General features: G+C 45.7%; 1 protein-coding gene across 5 annotated transcripts in view; it reads left to right on the top strand.

Annotated features, from left to right (window-relative positions):
* The first annotated feature begins 3613 nt into the window (after window positions 1-3613).
* Window positions 3614-13179, top strand: part of LDB2 (LIM domain binding 2) — a 237886-nt gene continuing 228320 nt past the window's right edge. For 2 of the 5 annotated variants that reach the window (XM_079991701.1, XM_079991702.1), the window contains exon 1: window positions 3615-3772. In XM_079991701.1, coding sequence (XP_079847827.1) covers window positions 3638-3772 — 135 coding nt within the window. In that variant the 5' untranslated portion in view covers window positions 3615-3637. Of the gene's footprint in view, window positions 3773-13179 lie in introns of all 5 variants that reach the window. The other 3 variants (XM_079991705.1, XM_079991704.1, XM_079991703.1) reach the window with 2 other exon arrangements.

The raw sequence follows: 13179 nt of genomic DNA on the forward strand, positions 1-13179 counted from the left end.
TTAATTTTCTTCTTAACTATAAGGATTTTGGTCAATATATTGAAAAATTGCACAGTGCTAAAACAGACCAGTACATGACCAGTACTAATTAACTGATCAGGAATAGGCCTGCATTGCCTGTGTTCTGGTATTTGCGGCCAATCTGGACATGTTTAATATATTTTAAAAAATTTAAGAAAAGTCCAGTAGCACCTTAGGGACCAACTAAGTTTGTTCTTGGTATGAGCTTTTGTGTGCATGCACACACGAAAGCTCATACCAAGAACAAAACTAGTTGGTCTCTAAGGTGCTACTGGACATTATATATATATATGTATATATTTCTACTACATCAGACCAACATGGCTACTTACCTGAATCTAGAACTAAGCATATTCAGAAATGGATAGTGAACAGCACTACCTTGGCTCTTTGCAGATACGGGATCCTTTTACTTCTAGTTCCCATGCCGCCGCTTTTGCTAGCTGAGTTCTTGCTTTGTTTAGAGACACCAGGGTTTAGATGCAAGGAATTTCTCAGAATAGGACCCAGAATGCCATATTCTCCAGCATTCCCCAACATTCTTGTTTCATGCAATTTTGTAATTGAGAAGTAGAACTTGGTGCAAGCAGGAAGAGCTGAGATTTCAACCACATGACCCGGAAGCTGTACGCCGGCTCTCTTGGCCAATAAAGCGAGATGAGCGCTGCAACCCCAGAGTCAGTCACGACTGGACCTAATGGTCAGGTGTACCTTTACCTTTACCTTTCTCTGTGGTGGCCTGGGGGGCAGGGCAAAGGGAGCGGACCGGAAGTGAGCAGTCTTCACTCCAGTCCACTTCTAAAGAATAAAAGGGGACTTGCACTGAAATCAAGCAGCGCAGTCTGCCCCAGAGCATCACACCCCCCCGAGCCCTCCCTGTACTTGTATCTTTTCTTTTAGGCTCACCTTTCCCTTTCTAAAGGGACGCAGGTGGCGCTGTGGGTTAAAGCCTCAGCGCCTAGGGCTTGCCGATCGAAAGGTCGGCGGTTCGAATCCCTGCGGCGGGGTGCGCTCCCGCTGCTCGGTCCCAGCGCCTGCCAACCTAGCAGTTCGAAAGCACCTCCGGGTGCAAGTAGATAAATAGGGACCGCTTACCAGCGGGAAGGTAAACGGCGTTTCCGTGTGCGGCTCTGGCTCTGGCTCTGGCTCTGGCTCTGGCCAGAGCAGCGATGTCACGCTGGCCACGTGACCCGGAAGGGTCTCCGGACAGCGCTGGCCCCTGGCCTCTTAAGTGAGATGGGCGCACAACCCCAGAGTCTGCCAAGACTGGCCCGTACGGGCAGGGGTACCTTTACCTTTACCTTTCCCTTTCTAGCTTTCTGGGCGATGGTTGCTGTCTTTCGGAGCAGGGAAGGGATTTCCCCTGCTCCGCATGTTTTCCCTTCCCCATAGCAATTGGCACAACTTTGGCGGTTTTGGGTCTTGGGCGGAATCCTTTAGCCCCATATTCAGTGAGGGGTTGATGTGGCGAGTCATCCCTTCTGCGATATCAGGTTCCCCATTAAAGGGGTCTTGAGGGGAGCAGGGCAGAGCAAGGTGGGTGCAGCACATCCCGGGTGTCATCACCTAGGGGGGTGATATTCGGCGCACCACCTGCCTACCTCCTGCCTACCCCAAAAGCTCAACAGCAATGACAATCACAGCCGGTATTTTTATACAGGGGTACCTCTGGATACAAACGGGATCCGTTCCGGAGCTCCGTTCGTCTCTAGAAACAAACGTAACTAGTGATGGCACGTCTGCGCACGTGCGCGCCACTTTTCACCGCTTCTGCACATGCACGTGATGTCATTTTGATCATCTGCGCATGCACAAGCGGCGAAACCTGGAAGTAACGCGCTCCGTTACTTCCGAGTTGCCGCGGAGTGCAACTCAACCCAAGGTATGACTGTACTGTGAGTAGATTGCAGTCCCTTGGGAGTCCAACTGCATTTCAATGGGGAGGGGCGGGTGCGTGACAAGAAATTTTCTGCACCGGGTACCACCTGACCCTGCTATGCCACTGGAGGGGAATCTCTGGCCACAAGCCCACAGTTGTGGGTCACAGTCCTCCCCTCAGCTGTGGGGATAAAGGGGGCCAGCTGTGTAAATGCACGTTGTGCAGTGTCCAGTTCCTGACTGACCCGTCTACACGCCCAGGTTTCCTACATGTGAAACTGAACCAAGTTGTGGCCATTTTAATCTGGCAGAAGATGCTGTCCTGTGTTTTCCTTCTGTCTCCCTGAGGGAGGCAAATCAGGAAACAAGCCAACAAACTTTGAAGGATATAAAAAAATTCCTTCCAGTAGCACCTTAAAGACCAACTAAGTTAGTTCTAGGTATGAGCTTTTGTGTGCATGCACACTTCTTCAGATACACACTTCTTCGTGTGCATGCACACTTCTTCAGATACAAGTGTGCATGCACACGAAAGCTCATACCTAGAACTAACTTAAGGTAAAGGTAAAGGTACCCCTGCCCGTATGGGCCAGTCTTGCCAGACTCTGGGGTTGTGCGCCCATCTCACTTAAGAGGCCAGGGGCCAGCGCTGTCCGGAGACACTTCCGGGTCACGTGGCCAGCGTGACATCGCTGCTCTGGCGAGCCAGAGCCGCACACGGAAACGCCGTTTACCTTCCCGCTGGTAAGCGGTCCCTATTTATCTACTTGCACCTGGAGGTGCTTTCGAACTGCTAGGTTGGCAGGCGCTGGGACCGAGCAGCGGGAGCGCACCCCGCCGCAGGGATTCGAACTGCCGACCTTTCGATCGGCAAGTCCTAGGCGCTGAGGCTTTAACCCACAGCGCCACCTGCGTCCTAACTTAGCGTCCTAACACCTGCAACTAACTTAGTTGGTCTTTAAGGTGCTACTGGAAGGAATTTTTTGTTTTGACTATGGCAGACCAACACGGCTACCTATCTGTAACTGGAACTATGGAAAGCAGCACATTGAGCCGCATGAAATGGAAGTCCATCAACCTCACCAAGAAACTTGCACAGGTACAGGTATCTGAAGAAGTGTGCATGCACACAAAAGCTCATACCTAGAACTTAGTTGGTCTTTAAGGTGCTACTGGAAGGAATTTTTTTTTATTTTGTTTTGACTATGGCAGACCAACACGGCTACCTATCTGTAACTGAAACTTTGAAGGGGCAGGATGCGTCTCTCGAGGCACGTTTCTGGTTGGGGTTGCGAGTGTGTGTGTGTGTGTGTGTGTGTGTGGTGTTGTTGGCGACTTGGCTGGGTGGGGAAGGCGGGGAAGCGCCGACCCTGTTGCCCCCCCCCCCCACCCAGCCCAGTTCCTCACAGGAAACTTCCTTTTGTGTCCCCCTGAGGAGAAAAAGCGAGAGGGAGGGGGGGCCAAACCCCGCGTTGTTTTCGCAGGAGGCGGACAGGAAATGACCCCTTCGCCGCCGACGGCGCCTTGAGAAACAAGCTCCCCGCCAGCCTCGCTCCCCGCCGCCCAGCCTCGCCTGCGCCCGCCTCGCCTTCCCTTCCCCTCCCTCCCTCCCCGCGCGGGGAGCAGCAGTAGCAGCAGCAGCAGCAGCAGCAGCCGCCCGCCCCGCGCAGCCCATGTGCTCGGCGCGGCTGTCGGCTGCCGCCGCCGCCGCCTCCCGCGCGCCCTGAGCCTCGCCAAGATGTCGAGCGCGGCGCCGCACGACCCCTTCTATTCTTCGCCCTTCGGCCCCTTCTACCGGAGGCACACGCCGTACATGGTGCAGCCCGAGTACCGGATCTATGAGATGAACAAGAGGCTGCAGACTCGCACCGAGGTGAGTGAGTCCCCTTCTTCTTCCTCCTCCTCCGGGCACTGGAAGGGGCCACCGCCGGCTCCGTCGCCCTTCTCTTCGGGGAAAAAAGCGCAGGCTGCACGGTGCGGGGGGAAATGCAAGGCAGCCCGCGAGACGGCTCGCTTTCAAATGCCCCTTTTGTGCAAGCGCGCAGGTTGGGGCCAGGTAACCTGACCTCTCTTTTTTTTTTGGCATTTGCAATCGCAGCGTTCTCGAGGTGTTGCGTGCATCCAAGGAACGTGTGTGTGTGCGGGCGCGCGTGTTTAAAAACAAACAAACCACGTTTCGGCGGCGGTGGATGTTACCTGTACTTCATCCCACCCTGGTTATCAGCACGGAGCCTACGAAGGCAGAAAAGAGGGCTGGAGTTGGACAAACTTATTGCCTTATGCTGATGGCAGATACACACAGACCCTTCCATGTGTCTCTATTTTCCAGGGACGTCCCTGATTTAGAGAAGCTGCCCTGGTTTCTGTTTTGATCCAGGAATGTCCTGCTTTTCCTTAGGATGTCCCTGTTTTTACTGGAGAAATGTTGGAGGGTATGGAGCCATCTGAAGGAAATCCTGTGCAGGGAAGATTTTTTTTTTATAAAAAAAGATGTTTAATGTTTTATTATGTACTTATATGTGTTGGAAGCCGCCCAGAGTGGCTGGGGCAACCCAATAAGATGTGTGGGATACAAATAGCAAAATTAACACTAGGGAATGGGACATCCCTATTTCCATTGGAGAAACGTTGGAGGGTATGTATGAATGAATGATGTTTCTATTATTCTGTTAACGGGAGGAATAAACAGTCCGGCATTTAACCCCACAAAGGATAACAGAAGCTGCATCCAGTGTTCTTGCTTTGTAATGTAGAATCTGCTGGTTTTGTACCACAACATGAGTGTTTTCTGTGTGTGCCTGTATGTGTGTTTGACTTGAGTAATGCATAGCTGAGTAGAGAATCTCTTCACTGAAAAGAAGAATACTGTAGAAACATTAGGTTTGTCTTTCATCTAAAGCTAAAGCTGCTTCTCTTAATCAAATGATTCAAAGAAGTCATAATTCTGGGGTGTTCTTACATGAAGAATGTGTGGGGTGATAAATCTAGCAGGAGGGCTTCATTTCTTCCCTGTGTGCCTTCAACTACGCACAGTTACTTTTTGTTTTCCTCAAGTGGTTTTTTTGAATGGGCTCAGCTGGGGAACAGAACACTTCAGAGAACTCAGACTTTTGGAAGCGAAAACATCGAGAATGTTACTGAATAATTTTGGCGTATTTTGGGAGTTCGGCTGGTGGTTATAATAGCATAACTTTTCAAGGGATCCCAAGGTTGTTGTAAAAGAAGCATACTTCTTAATTATTTACTGCAGCTATAGACTGAATGTATGGGATCCAGGTAACAAGATGTAACCTGCTTTATGATTGGTGAATTGGTAGGCAGCAATTGAGTTCCAAGCACTAATAACATTACTGTTTGGATCACCCTGCTCCTGCCCTTTATGTTTTAAACTGAGGTTGTGTTTTCCGTTTTGACTCTGGTTGTTGCGCCTTCAGTCTAGTTAATAGTTATTGGGTTTCTGGGAGCTTGCAAGAATGAATGCTTTAAGAAGGTGACTTGCTTTAGGATGTTGTTTGTCAGTGTTCCTTGAATTTTTATGAATTGCCTCTCAATTTTTCCTGAAGTTAAATTCTGATGTGATTTCGGGGCAGTCCCTCTGATAAATTTCAAGGGGAGCAAAAGTAGTTTTGAAATTTCTCTGGGGTGTTCTACAGGATAGCAGACTCTCCGCTCCACCTCTTGAGTTTTTAAACTATAGTTTGTGATTTGTGGAAATTAAAATCAATTTTGGCTGCTGCAGTTTTCCATGATTGTAGCAAGTTTTCTTGAGTAGACCTACCCTTTCTTATGCTGGATGAATGTTGTTGTTTAATAGGACTTGTAGGAAGACATTTCTCTGTAATCTGATTCATGAGAATTGATTCAAGCTAAGACAGTGGCTAAAGGGACGCGGGTGGCGCTGTGGGTAAAACCTCAGTGCCTAGGACTTGCCGATCGCATGTTCGGCGGTTCGAATCCCCGCGGCGGGGTGAGCTCCTGTCTTTCGGTCCCAGCTCCTGCCCACCTAGCAGTTCGAAAGCACCCTAAGTGCAAGTAGATAAATAGGTACCGCTTTATATTGGGAAGGTAAATGGCGTTTCCGTGTGCTGCGCTGGTGCTGGTTCGCCAGAGCAGCTTCGTCACGCTGGCCACGTGACCCGGAAGTGTCTTCGGACAGCGCTGGCTCCCGGCCTCTTAAGTGAGATGAGTGCACAACCCTAGAGTCGGTCATGACTGGCCCGTACGGGCAGGGGTACCTTTACCTTTACCTTTTTAAGACAGTGGCTGGCTTAATTTGTTTGCTGTGTGCACAGGTGTGCCGCTTTGTATTTAGGGGATGAAGATAGTTTATTCTGACTTTCACAGACTTCTTAAACTTTGCCCTTCCTCTTTATGGGATTTGAGGTTTACCACTGCATCCGTCCCCATGTGCATGCAACTATAAAGAAACAAAGAAAAAACCCAACATGACATTCCCTGCCCCCCAATAAATGTATATTCAAGATCATATTGGTTAAACTGAAGAACCTAGGAGATACTGCCCAACAGAAGTGGACTCACGTCTGTTCTGTTGGAGCAACTTCATATTGCAGTCCTATATTAAATGTGTGGATGCAATGAAAACATTCTGGCGAGTCATTTAAATTTTGCATTTAGTAGTGACTCTTTAAGATACACGCAGCAGTGGTTCCTTCCATGCTAAAGAATTCAGGATACAGTGCCTTGTAAATAAAGTACAGGAGTTTTTATCAGTATCTGATCAGATGTCAGCAGTACATTTGGTTAGAGAACTCATTGTGTTTTGTATGGCAATAAAAATGTTTGTCTTCTAAAGATGAGTATCTGCACATTCATTTTATAATGGGAATTCTCCCCTGGGATTTAACTTTCGTGAATTTCTCAGAAATCTGTGAGCCTATTTTGAAAGACTGACAGAATCCTGGCTGAAATTCAGCCTCCACCCTGGTTTTTATGCTGGTTTTTATGTTAAATAATGATAAAGTGTCTTTATCAAATATCAAATAGCAAAGGCCAGCATGCATACTTCTGGAAACAAAGCTTTCTGAACCCCTGTGTGTTTTTACTTTGGGTTTCGCTACTGGCAAATAACGTGGAACGAAATCTGGCCAATGATACTTCATACTTTTCCTTAAAGTGTGTTCCAGCATGGCTTGCCACCTAACTGATGTGCTAAACAATGGTCATAAACTTATTCCCCCATGGTATGTACCCTGTTCCTGACTTCTGGACTGCCATATACAGAATTTTTCGCTCTATAGGACGTACATTCAGATCATGACATCTTCTCTTGATAGGGGCAACAAACCCAGGCTTGCCACAGAATAGTCACTCAGGAGTGCTGTAGCCAATTTCAGTTCTGGAAAATAACACATTCTGTTTGAAATATTACTTAGGTGTATATCTAAGAATATTTATATTTACATTTATCTACACACACACACACAACTGTATTTTTCCGTCTATAAGACGCCCCCATGTATAAGACACCCCCTATTTTTGGGGACTCAGATGCAAGAAAATGGGGGAAGATAGACCCGTGTATAAGATGCCCCCTAATTTTTGACATTATTTTTTAGGGGGGAAACCTAGTCTTATACACGGGAAAATACGGTATATCCTCTTAAAACGTATACTCCTAAAAATGAAAAACGTGAAGAGCTTCTGCAACAGTTTGTCATGGTGATGAGCAGTTCCAAAATATTACCTGCAGGGTCAAGAGCTGGTGTAGCTTTATGCCTGAGGTGTGGAACTGGAGAATAGCCAGGTTGAAGCCTGTCTCTGCTAAGTACTTACAAGATGATCTTTAGCAGGCCATTATTCTCTCAGCCTTGATGTTCCCATCGCCTCCCGCTCCACTGCTACATGTGGATAATAACTGATGTCATTAGAATTAGACCATCTGATGTTATTAGAATTAGACCAATCCATAGAGTTGGAAGGGATCCTGAGGATCATCTAATCCACCCACCCTTGCAATGCAGGAATATGCAGCTGTCCTTTATGGGGATCAAACCTGCAACCTTGGCATTACCAGCACCACACTCAAGTGAGCTAACTGTTAAGTTGTGGGCGAACATAGCAGACGACACAGTGATTCTTCAAACAGCTCTTCTTTATTCAGATGTCAGAACAGAACTTAGCTGAGGGGCTCATTCAGCCTGCTTATATAGAGCTCCAGAACAATGTAACTGTTGCCATTTTCTAAAACTATCCAATCACTGAACGTCACTTTTCGATCCTTCATTTGCATAACTATCTACAGTATCCCCCTGCTGGCCCAGGGTGAGAACTTCAGTACATAACACTAACCAACTGAGCTTTATAGGTTTGTTACACAGAAAACAGATGGCATTTGCGAAGTGCTTGGAACACACTATAGAAGTAAAGAATTGTGATTAAGAAAGAAGTTTTAGCGATCTGTTTTAGCTAAGTATGGCACTCTTGTGGCAAAAGTGGGGAAAGTTCACAGGGACCCATTTATTCATGCCTTGTCCCCTGACAAGTAGTGCCTCTGCTCTTCATTGTCATCAAGGATTCCTCCACACCAAAGTGTGCATTGTAGTACTAAGACTACCATTTGTAATGTTGAGCGTAGAATTCTGGGAACCTGTCCTACCAAGTTTTGTAGACCCTGAACAAAACACCTGAAAATAAGGTCAGTTGGAATCAACAGGACTGGCATTAGCCAAAGGAGAAAGGAGATAAAGTTTACATTCCCCCCCCCCAATGTTTTAGATTTAGTTTTTTGGGGGGTGGGTATTTTTTTTCTTTGAGGGTAGAATACAGCAAATGAAATATTTGTGTTTTTAATCTTTGTGATTCATTTAGCTAAATAATTTGGACATTGATATTGCAGTTAGCCCACAACTTGCATGAGGGTTATATTCTGGGAATCATGCCTAAAGCCCAAATCATGTCAAAACACATAGGGTGCAGTGGTGGGCAGGATTGGCAAATTCTTTTCCCCCAGACACCAGCCCCATTTCTTTTTTTCTTTTTTTAAATGATATTTATTAAAGTTTTGAATAAAAACATATAAACACAGACAACAATAAAAACATACATAAACCAACAAACCAAAAACAAGTATAAATTCAAACCTTATTTTCTAAACCTAATTTCCCCGACCTCCTCACACCTCCCCCTTCTGTATTCTAATCTCATATATCTTGTCAGCAAATCCATTCCCATGTTTCCCATAGTTTTTAATAATTCTATTCTTTTTCCTTAATCAACACCCCTGCAAACCACTAATTTTTAAACCCATGTCTTTCTAGCCTTCATTAATTTTATAATATTTATTAAGATAGTCTTTAAACTTCTTCCAATCTTCTTCCACTGTCTCTTTGTCCTGGTCTCGGATTCTGCCAGTCATCTCTGCCAGTCCCATATAATCTGTCATCTTCATCTGCCATTCTTCCAAGGTGGGTAGATCTGGTGTCTTCCAATACTTTGCGATAAGAATCCTTGCTGCTGTTGTGGCATACATAAAAAAAGTTCTGTCCTTCTTTAACACCACATGGCTAACCATACCCAGGAGGAAGGCCTCTGGTTTCTTCAAGAAGGTATATTTAAATACCTTTTTCATTTCATTATATATCATTTCCCAGAAAGCCTTGATCCTTGGGCATGTCCACCAGAGGTGAAAAAAAGTACCTTCATTTTCTTTACATTTCCAACATTTATTATCTGATAAGTGGTAAATTTTTGCAAGCTTGACTGGGGTCATGTACCATCTATAAATCATTTTCATAATATTCTCTCTCAGGGCATTACATGCCGTAAATTTCATGCCTGTGGTCCACAACCTTTCCCAGTCAGCAAACATAATGTTATGACCAATATCTTGTGCCCACTTAATCATAGCTGATTTAACTATTTCATCCTGCGTATTCCATTTCAACAGCAAGTTATACATTTTTTACAAGTTCTTAGTTTTGGATTCTAGCAACTCTGTTTCCAATTTCGATTTTTCCACCTGGAAGCCAATTTTCCTGTCCAACACCAGCCCCATTTCTGCCTCCTTAATTTTTTTTTTTTACCAAGCACGTAAAACTGAATGTGCGCAAGTTAGATTCAGGTATACTGTAGCAGGGGTCAGGACCTTTTTCAGCCGTGGGCCAGTCCACCGTCCCTCAGACCATTTGCTGGGCCAGACTACATTTTTTTTGGGGGGGGGGAGGGAATGAACGAATTCCTATGCCCCACAAATAACCCAGAGATGCATTTTAAATAAAAGCACACATTCTACTCATGGAAAAACACGCTGATTCCTGGACTGTCCGCGGGCCGGAATGAGAAGGCGATTGGGCCACATCTGGCTCACGGGCGTTAGGTTGCCTACCCCAGTACAGGGGAATCCCTGTTTTATGTAGGTACTCTGTTCCCAACTGCTGTGCGTGCCAGCCCGTTGCACCCCTGCCCCCTTTTGGCACTGAAAATGGCTCATGAGTGCACAGTTGTTTGTGACTCAAATGCATGCGAGTTGGGACTTGCCGGTACTTGATATAAATTGAAGAAGAGTAAGTATTTTACGTATACAGTCATACTTTGGTTGACGAACGCCTTGCGACTCGAACATTTTTGCTCCCGAATGCCGCAAATCCGGAAGTGAGTGTTCCCGTTTGCGAATGTTCTTTGGAACCCGAACAATCAGCGTGGCTTCTGTGGCTTCCGATTGGCTGCAGGAGCTTCCTGCAACCAATCAGAAGCCGCGCCTTGGTTCCCGAATGTCTGGACTTCTGGAACGGATTCCATTTGACTTCTGAGGTACCACTGTATAGGAATTTTACAAAGGTCTTCTATCCAGGCTTCACAGGAGACTTGCAAGTTGAACTAACAGGAAGTTGGACTTTGATAGAGGAAATGCTGAATTTGCTACCAATTATGGGACCACTTGTGCACTAATGCGATCTTTGCAGCTCTCCTCTGGGCGTCCTTGCCATCTGGAGGGAGGTGGAAACGACCAGGAGAGCATCTTCTATGTGATAGCACCACATCTGTGGAATGCTCTCCTCAGGGTCGCTCATTTGGCACTGAATGTGACAAGCCTGTGGGGAGAGGGCATGTTTCAGTGGTAGATCACATGCTTTGCGTTTGAAAAATCCAGGGTTCAGTCTCTTGCATCTCAAAGTGAGGCTGGGAGTAATCCCATCTGAAATATTGGAGATCTGCTGCCACAACACTGGCCTAGATGGTCTGATCTGGCATAAAAACAGCATCCTCTGGCTTCAGTCCACCGTTTTTACTTTCACGTCGTTTTGTTGTCATTAGATTTTATATTCAAGTTACCCTATTTTTCCGTCTATAAGACGCCCCCATGTATATGACGCCCCCTATTTTGGGGGACTCAGATTTAAGAAAAAGGGAGGAGGTGGCCCCATGTATAAGATGCTCCCTAATTTTTGACATTATTTTTTAGGGGGGAAACCTATATCAAGAATTATTCCATACAGAAGAGTAGCAAATAAATGGCTAACATAGATCAACAAATGAGAATGTTAATTCTCCAATCCAGGGGTGTGTGTATGTGTGTGTGTGTGTGAGAGAGAGAGAGTGAAAGTGAAGGGTTGATTTTTGGAATGGTACACTCACATCTTAAGACTATGCAAGCACAAGACGACTGGTGGATTAGACCAATAGGCAATCGGATGTAAAGCAAGAGTATGGCCTTGCATGTCTAAGATTCATTCTTCTTGTATTGTGAATAAGCTCGCAAGAACTGCCAGCCTGCAGTTGTTTTACTAGGCTGCTTAAAAGCCTGCTAGCTTGCATTTCCACACTGGAAGGAAGAGAACCCTCTCTCCCCAGCAAGTCACATGGAAACACAGGTTGTAGCCACTGATAAAAACAAAAAGCTCCAGAACCTGGTACAGGATTCCTCCTCTTCACTTGCATGTCAGCAGTTACCAGATGAGCTGCTAAATACTAGACAGGCTCACACATTTCCTCCTGCTATAGTTAAGTTTGGGATAGAGGGGAGATCTTTCGCTAGCCACTGTTACAAATTTTATAAACCCATTAGTAACGTTTCTCCTGAACCGAAAACCCCCCACAAGTGCTTTAATTTAGGAATCTCCCTTATACGGAGCCATGCCATTGGTCCTGCCCTTTGTCCCCATTTGAATGGCTGACCAGTTTGCTGTTGCTCATGAAAAATCTGACTGGGTTGGGTGTGTGTGTGTAATCTTGGCAGTCCATATTTTCTTCTCTCTTATTGTTTGGTCAGCATCTTTTACAGCTCTCTTTCTGATGGGATTTGTTGTTGTTGTTGTTGTTTAGTTGTTTTAGTTGTTGTTTAGTTGTCCGACTCTTCGTGACCCCATGGACCAGGCACTCCTGTCTTCCACTGCCTCCCGCCGTTTGGTCAAACTCATGCTGGTAGCTTTGAGAACACTGTCCAACCATCGCGTCCTCCGTCGTCCCCTTCTCCTTGTGCCCTCCATCTTTCCCAACATCAGGGTCTTCTCCAGGGAGTCTTCTCTTCTCATGAGGTGGCCAAAGTATTGGAGCCTCAGCTTCAGGATCTGTCCTTCCAGTGAGCACTCAGGGCTGATTTCCTTCAGAATGGAGAGGTTTGATCTTCTTTTGCAGTCCATGGGACTCTCAAGAGTCTCCTCCAGCACCATAATTCAAAAGCATCAATTCTTCGGCGATCAGCCTTCTTTATGGTCCAGCTCTCACTTCCATACATCACTACTGGGAAAACCATAGCTTTAACTATACGGACCTTTGTTGGCAAGGTGATATCTCTGCTTTTTAAGAAGCTGTCTAGGTTTGTCATTTTTTTTTTCTCCCAAGAAGCAGGTGTCTTTCAATTTCGTGACTGCTGTCACCATCTGCAGTGATCATGGAGCCCAAGAAAGTAAAATCTCTCACTGCCTCCATTTCTTCCCCTTCTATTTGCCAGGAGGTGATGGGATCAGTGGCCATGATCTTAGTTTTTTTGATGTTGAGCTTCAGACCATAGTTTGCGCTCTCCTCTTTCACCCTCTAATCTTCAGTAATAAGCTTGTGGTGAACTAAACATTCTTAATTTGGTTAAGGCGGTGACATTGTTTTGTTTATTTTGTTTATTTTGTAGGACTTTCCTCCCTAGCAATTCTGTACTTGTATTTTCAACATTACCGTATTTTATACGTTTAATCAATGGGAGTTTATTGATCTCAGTTGGGCTACTCTAACAAGAATCAGATTTCTATCCAAACTGAAAATGAGCAATTTGAAATGTTCATAAATTCTTTCCTACCACATTCAGAGATTCTTTTAAAAAATGAATCG

The sequence above is a fragment of the Podarcis cretensis genome, assembly GCF_951804945.1.
Source record: "Podarcis cretensis genome assembly, chromosome: 9".
In the NCBI taxonomy this organism is placed as follows: Eukaryota; Metazoa; Chordata; class Lepidosauria; order Squamata; family Lacertidae; genus Podarcis; species Podarcis cretensis.